At 58.9% G+C, this 6,278-nt stretch overlaps 1 protein-coding gene across 1 annotated transcript; it reads right to left on the reverse strand.

The window, feature by feature from the left end:
• Positions 1-2,247: 2,247 nt before the first annotated feature.
• LOC138918911 (ral guanine nucleotide dissociation stimulator-like) lies at positions 2,248-6,278 on the reverse strand. Its single transcript, XM_070242485.1, has 6 exons — positions 6,065-6,278; positions 5,548-5,658; positions 4,415-4,608; positions 3,709-3,768; positions 2,816-3,009; positions 2,248-2,551 (listed from the first exon to the last, which is right to left on the reverse strand). The coding sequence occupies exons 1-6, from the start codon at positions 6,200-6,202 to the stop codon at positions 2,388-2,390; spliced, it is 861 nt and encodes a 286-aa protein (XP_070098586.1). The 5' UTR covers positions 6,203-6,278; the 3' UTR covers positions 2,248-2,387.

Raw genomic sequence — 6,278 nt, forward strand, 5'->3', positions numbered from 1 at the left:
GGGGGTTCCAAGTCTGTTGGGGTCTGTTGTCAAGGAAGTGACCTCATTTCCTGCAGTGCCCTTACCTGAGTGCCCCCCTCAGATACCACCCATGCAAACAGTCCTCTGGCCATGGCCTTGCTCACCCCCCTTCTCCATGCGACGTCGTAGGCGTACCCAGGAACACCAACACACCCGTCTCACAGGCTCCCTAGAGGGTCTGGGTGCGGCCGAGGTCCCAGCTTTGAGACTCACGCAGAAACAAGTCCTCTTCCTTACCTCTTCTGGATCCTGCATAAGCCGTTGTGTCTCTCAGGGCCTGTCGGCCTCCTGTCTGCACACTGGGGAGGACCGGAGCGTGGACTTGCTAGACATGTCCTCTGGCGTGTGTCCTACCTTAGAGGACGATACCTCTCAAACTGCAGGCGGGTGTCACTTGCAGGCAATGCCTCCCACCTCGTGTTTCTTCCTCTTGCCACTTGCCCTGTGTCTGCTTCTCTTCGGATCCCACCCTAGAGTCCATCCTTGCATCCAAGGTCAATGTGTGTGTGTGTGTGTGTGTGTGTGTGTGTTTGTGTGTGTGTGCATGCGCGTGTGTGTGTGTGTTTGTGTGCGTCCGCGTGTTGTGTGCTCAGGTTGTGGAGGCCAAGAAGAAAACAGCTCCCACAAAAGGGAGGGATTGGCAAGAGCTTCTCAAGGTCTCATGGTTCCTAATTTCAGAAGCCAAGCCTCCGCGTGGGGTCCCAGTCTTGCCCTAGAAGGTCAGAACACACACTTACCCATTGGACTCACCCTGTCGAGGGCCATTCCCTACCCCTCTAGGGGCCTCAGTTTCCCAATGTTCCAGTGAGAGATTCAATTCAGGACTGCATAGGCCTGAGCTCAGCAGAAAAGTGGCCGCCACTGCCTCCACCGTGGGTGTGATGTGGGCAGGGCTACAATCCAGGGTGCCCCGGACCTGGGCTCCTCCTCAAACAAGAACTGACCAAATGCCCGTGTACACTGCCGAATACTCCCCCTCACCCCCATGCCATCTCCAGATCTGTATGCACTTCCACCAACACAGCCTTCTCCAGAGGCCCCTGGGAATGCCTGTGTGCAGCCAGAGCCCCAGCCTTGAGGACGCAGAGCTGGCTTCCTCCCTGGCTCCGCCTTCTTCCTCATCTGGGATTCTGGGCAAGGCATTGAAGTTCTGGGGTCTTCTCCTTCTCCCGTCACTGGCCACCTGGGATCAGGACTTCCTGGTCTAGACCTCCTGCTGTAATCCCCTCCTCTTGAGTGTGGACTGACTGGAGCGATTCCACAGAGGACGGCAAAGCGATGCCGTGTCACTACTGAGATTTGGATGTGGTCAGTGGTCCCTGAGAACGCGCAAGGGGATAGGTGTGACTACTCACAGCCCACTGTGGGGCATCAGGTACCAGGAAGGAACAGCCCCAGGCTCCTTCCCGCACCACACCCTCACACACCCACACACCCACACCGCCCTCACACACAAACACACACACACTCACACACACACACACACGCCCCCGCACCGGAGCTCAATGAAGAGCTCTGAAAAGCTGGCCACCCCTTGTTCTGGGCAGTTGTTTCTTGGTAGAACGAGGGCATCGTTTCTTATGACTCATCTTTAAGTCATTCTTTTACCAAATTAACATTAATTATCTATCTCAAACGTTAAAACTTTGGGGAATATATTTTACTCCACGATACGCTTCTTATAAACGCCAGTGTTTCATATGCGATGAGAATATTTTTGAAATTTGCACATTTTGAAAACGTTACCATGGCCCATCCAGGAAAGCGAAAGATTTGAAAGGGGTCTCCCTGGCCCCGACATTTCCCTCGCTGTTTCCAGCTCTGGTGTCACACCTCCAAGGGGTCCCCATCCCCAGGAAGTGAAAAGAGGGAATAGCGGGGCATCCTCTTTGAGACAGAATCTTTGATCTCCGGGGGATTTTTCTTCTTAATGAAAACCGCTATCTCAATTTCAAACATCCGGAGTCACTCACCTCAGACCAGACCCAGCCAGGCACAGGAGGCCACCTCTGGAAGGCTGGCACTTCCATGCAAACTCCGGAGGAGGGAAACGCACGGAGTCCGACAGAAGGAAACTCAGTGGCTACCAGGGACTTGCGGTGGGAGGAAGGGAGACTGACTGCTTCCCAGGGACAGGGCTTCTCTTGGACAAAAATGGGCGGGTACTAGATGCGGATGACGTTGGTGTGACGTTGTGAGTCTGCTTCACGCCACTTCAGCGAACAATTGAAAAGAACCCAAGAACTAAACTTTATTGAACTGACGAGATAAAATACAGGGAAAGGTTAAGTAAAGAAAAACCAAAAACAAAACTTTAAAACCCACGCCATGGCTAGGGGAAGGCGAGGATTCTCTGGGGCTGCAGCTCAGGAGCTGAGGGTAGTGGCTGGGATGCTGCCAGTGCTTGCTGAAGGTCTTGAGCCGGCTGTGGCTCGCAAGACGCCTGTGCGGCTCGGAGCTGGGCTGGGCCCGAGAGGGAGAGACGGTGCCGGATCTTCAGGGTCTTCCGCGTCTTTCGGTGGAGCTGCAGCTGGAGATGGAAGAAGAGAAAACGCCACCAACATGACTGCCCGCCCAAGTCATTCCAAAGAAAGGGACCCTCTGCCGCCAATCCAGCAGTCTCAGTCCAAGCACCACGCCCCCGAAAGTCTTCCCAGACTCGAGTCCCTGGCAAGAGTGATCTGAGCCCGCCCCTTGCTCCCAGCCGAACCCCAGCCTCTGGACACTCTGCTCCGGGGGGCGCAGCGCCATCCCCTCTGCACACGCCCACGTCACACACCCGAGTCCTCCTCACCCTCAGTCTTGGCATCAGTGTGCTCAGGCTGCTCCAGCCGGGAAAGAAGAACGCGGGCGCGGTGCTCCAGCTCCGAGCCGGGCATATTGAGACCGATGTAGGCCAAGAGCAGTTCCAGGCTGGGAACATCTGGGGGCTGGATAAAATCCTCAGGGTACCATCGGAGCCAGGCGCCCAGAATGAAGGAGATGGCCCTGAGGACGGACAGGTGGGCAGCAGAGTCAGAGAAGGGTCCTTTCCTTGCACGCTGGCCTCCCGGGCATCCCTGTGCGGGCCTGGGCTCCTGGGCCTCCCGCTCCTGGCTGTCCAGGGGCCAGTCCTACTTGGCGGCCACCTCCAATCTGGCAGTCTTGGCAGAGCTAGGCCAGGGCACCAAGGAGGGGCTAGGAAAACGCCTTTGGAAGGGGGAGCCCTGTGCCGTGGTGGCGTCACCTCTCCTAGGCCTCAGGGAAGCCTGACACACTGCTTGGAGCATCTCTCCGCCCACTGCCCACTGGAACGTCAGCTGCGTGAGGGCAGCGAGCGGTGCAGTCTCCTCTTTTCATTGCCCTCCCTGGCACACAGGAGGTGCTCCCAGAACATCTGACCAGTGAGGGAACAACGGACATTGTCTCCCGCCCATGCTTCCCAGGGCCCTCCTCTTGCCTCCAACTTTCCCTCCTGGGCCAAGTGCTGCCTGATTCACCAGGTGTCCCATGAGGGTCATGCTCCCCTGCCCCGTATCTCGACCAGGGAGGGGCTTATGTGGCCCCGGAGCACTCCCTGATCCCCCTGAGCAGGAGCTGAGCACCCGCTGGGCAGCTTCTAGCAGATGAGTGAGCGGGATGCTGCAGGCAACTGCCCTCCAAGTGTGGACGCTGGGCGCCCTCCTAGGGATTCCAAAGCCCACTCACTTTTTGAGTTGGTCTAGGGGTCCGCCGTCCTCATCGCCATAGGCAAGGACACAACCGTATCTAGAAGACACAGGAGGACGTCGCATGGACTGGACTGTGGATCAGGCCTGCGTGAGAAGCCTAGCGGCGCTGTCTCACTCCCAAGGAGAATGGAGCCCTGGAGGGCATGGCTGTCGCCTGCTCTGCGCCCGGGATTCTGGTCAGTGCCTAGAAAACTTTCTGCACCTAGTGGGGACCTCTGTGTGTGCGTGATGAAGGAAGGAGCTCCAACCGGCCCCTCACTCCTGCTTGAGTGGGTCGGGGGCCTCGGCTCAGCCCAGGGATCGCTGCTCTGGCTTCACCCAGGTCAGAGACCTAGAAGAGCTCTGCCATCTCCTTTTCCAAAGGGAAGACAACAACTCAGTGAAGGCCACGGGCACGCTGAGGGACGAGGCGGAGGCTTCGCCTTAGGCAAGAGGAATATCCTCAATGAGCACAACCACAGCCCCTCCGCTCCAGTCGACCCTCCCAGAGGGTTAGGCTTCTCGAGAAGCCTTTGCAGGCAGCACCTGCCTGAGTCCCTACAATCTCCCCTGGAGGCTGATCCTCTCTTCAGCCCGCCTTGCAAGGAGCAAACCGAGGCTCGGGGAGGTGCCGTGACATCCCCAGCCTCACAGCTAGTAGGTGGCTGAATGCCCACAGTGCTGCGGAGGGGCACGGCACGCACCTTTGAAACAGAAGCTCCAGCACCTGTCGTGTGGTGGCAAAACCTCTATACGTGCACAGGAAGCTGTGGACGTAGGCGGTGTCGCCCTCCAGGAAGGCGGGCACCAGGTGCTCCACTCGCTTCTGCCGCCTTCCAGCCTGGACGGTCCACACCAGGCGGGACGCTTTGCTCTTCGCTGGGGATGGATTTTCAGCCTGGGGTCAGACAGAGGGGCCGCTTGCCATCAGAGGCCGCACCGCGGGCCCCAGGAGTGCCGGGGACTGGAGGTCGCACCGAATGCCCAAGCCCGCGGTGACTTGTGGCCGGAAGTGGGCATCATTGCCCAGGGCAGGGAAGAATTCTCGGGATTCCAAGTAGGATGTGAGGTGGAGAAGGATTAAACCTCTTGGTCTCCTAGGTCTTTGTGCTGGCAGAGGAGTGACAGCCCCTCCCTGGATGAAGAGCATCAACCCTGGGGTGGCTGACCAACTGCCCATTCGAGACAGGAGAACACAGAGGCTTTTCGTGGGCTGGGAGGGATGAGGACGGGAGGACAGGCAGGGTGATCAGGGCGGTGCTGTGGAAATGGCAACAGAAGGTGCGGGTTCAGTGAAGGGCTGAGTCACTGGGCTAATGGGTCTCCCTTCTGGAAAGTTGGGCAGCCTGCTGAGGCCCGACGCCCTGACCTCGAGAGGCCACGTGGACGTGTTCCTCTGGACAGCAAAGGCAGAGGACCAGAAAGAACCCTGTGAGCCCCATGTCCTGTTGGGCAAAAAGCATGCCTATCCATCAGGATGCTGCGTCCGACTGGGAGAAGGTGGGGAAGGATTGCCAGGCCACATGGACATGTGAGGATGGGAGTTCAAACAGGAAAATCTCTACAGAACGCAAAAGGACTCTTGAACGCCCGTGAGCTGATGGGCTAGAAATGTCTCTGCTCTGCTACACCTCTGTGGACAGGGCCGTCTCCTCTGGCCAAGACGGGGGCTGGGCCCGCAGGGCAAGGTCGGGGGAAGAGATGGGGATTCAGATTCCTTTGGGAGCAGGGCTCCAGGCAGGAGCCCCGGGGCTGTCTCAGGGCCTTCGAAGACCTGGGGGTCCTCAGTGCTGTCTTGGGGCCCTGGGGCTTGGGTCTCCCCAGCACCTGCACTCACCCTGAGCCGGCCCTGGCCTCGCTTGGCAGCGTGGGGCACCTTCCCTTCCTGCAGGGTGGTGGAGTCGAGGGCGTCGTGGCTCAGCTGCTGGCCCATCTCCTGAGTGACGCTCTGGAAAGACAGTGCCCGGCAGCCAGGCGGCAAGCCTCAGAGACCCGACTGGCTGTCTTTGCTGGCTCTCACACCTCTGTGACTCTCTCCACTCTGGACACACATACCCCGCCCCACGGTCCACACAGACCTCCACCGAGGAGGGAAACACACGGCAGCCTGAGGGCCTGGAATGAGGAGGCAGCTTAGGGGTCCCCTTTCAGTCCTGCCAGCCCTGTCCTGCCTTGGGAACGTGACGGGAAAAGCAGGTTATTGCCAGCCCACCAACCTTCTGCGGCCAAGGGCAGATCCTGCCCACACGTCCCTCTGGCCCCCACACTCACGAGGACGGGATGAGGGCTGCCCTGGGAGGGCTCGGGGAGCTGGTCTGGCCTCGATTGGGCTGCTCTAGGCTTCCTCATGTTACCTGAGAGGACCTCCTGCCAAAGGTCCAGCGGTGGGGGGCGTGGGAGCTGAGCCAGCGTCCACAACGTCTCCAAAGGTTCTCCCTCCGGGCTTTCTGGGAACCAGAGCCCCGGTCAGGCGGGAGAAAGCAGGAGAACATGTTTCTCTATCAAGAGTCTCCAGCCAAGTGAGCTGGCTTTGCGCACGTGGCTGCCTAGTTGCGGGGGTTCCAAGTC

The sequence above is a fragment of the Equus caballus genome, chromosome 19 (genome assembly GCF_041296265.1).
Source record: "Equus caballus isolate H_3958 breed thoroughbred chromosome 19, TB-T2T, whole genome shotgun sequence".
Classification (NCBI taxonomy): Eukaryota; Metazoa; Chordata; class Mammalia; order Perissodactyla; family Equidae; genus Equus; species Equus caballus.

Excerpts from the sequence above, each read along its gene's own strand:
- LOC138918911 (XM_070242485.1), bottom strand. The coding sequence starts at position 6,202 with ATGTTCTCCTGCTTTCTCCCGCCTGACCGGGGCTCTGGTTCCCAGAAA. Across the intron at positions 4,609-5,547 it reads GAGGCCAGGGCCGGCTCAGG|GCTGAAAATCCATCCCCAGC; the intron begins GTGAGTGCAGGT and ends GTCTGACCCCAG. Across the intron at positions 3,769-4,414 it reads CTGGAGCTTCTGTTTCAAAG|ATACGGTTGTGTCCTTGCCT; the intron begins GTGCGTGCCGTG and ends TGTGTCTTCTAG.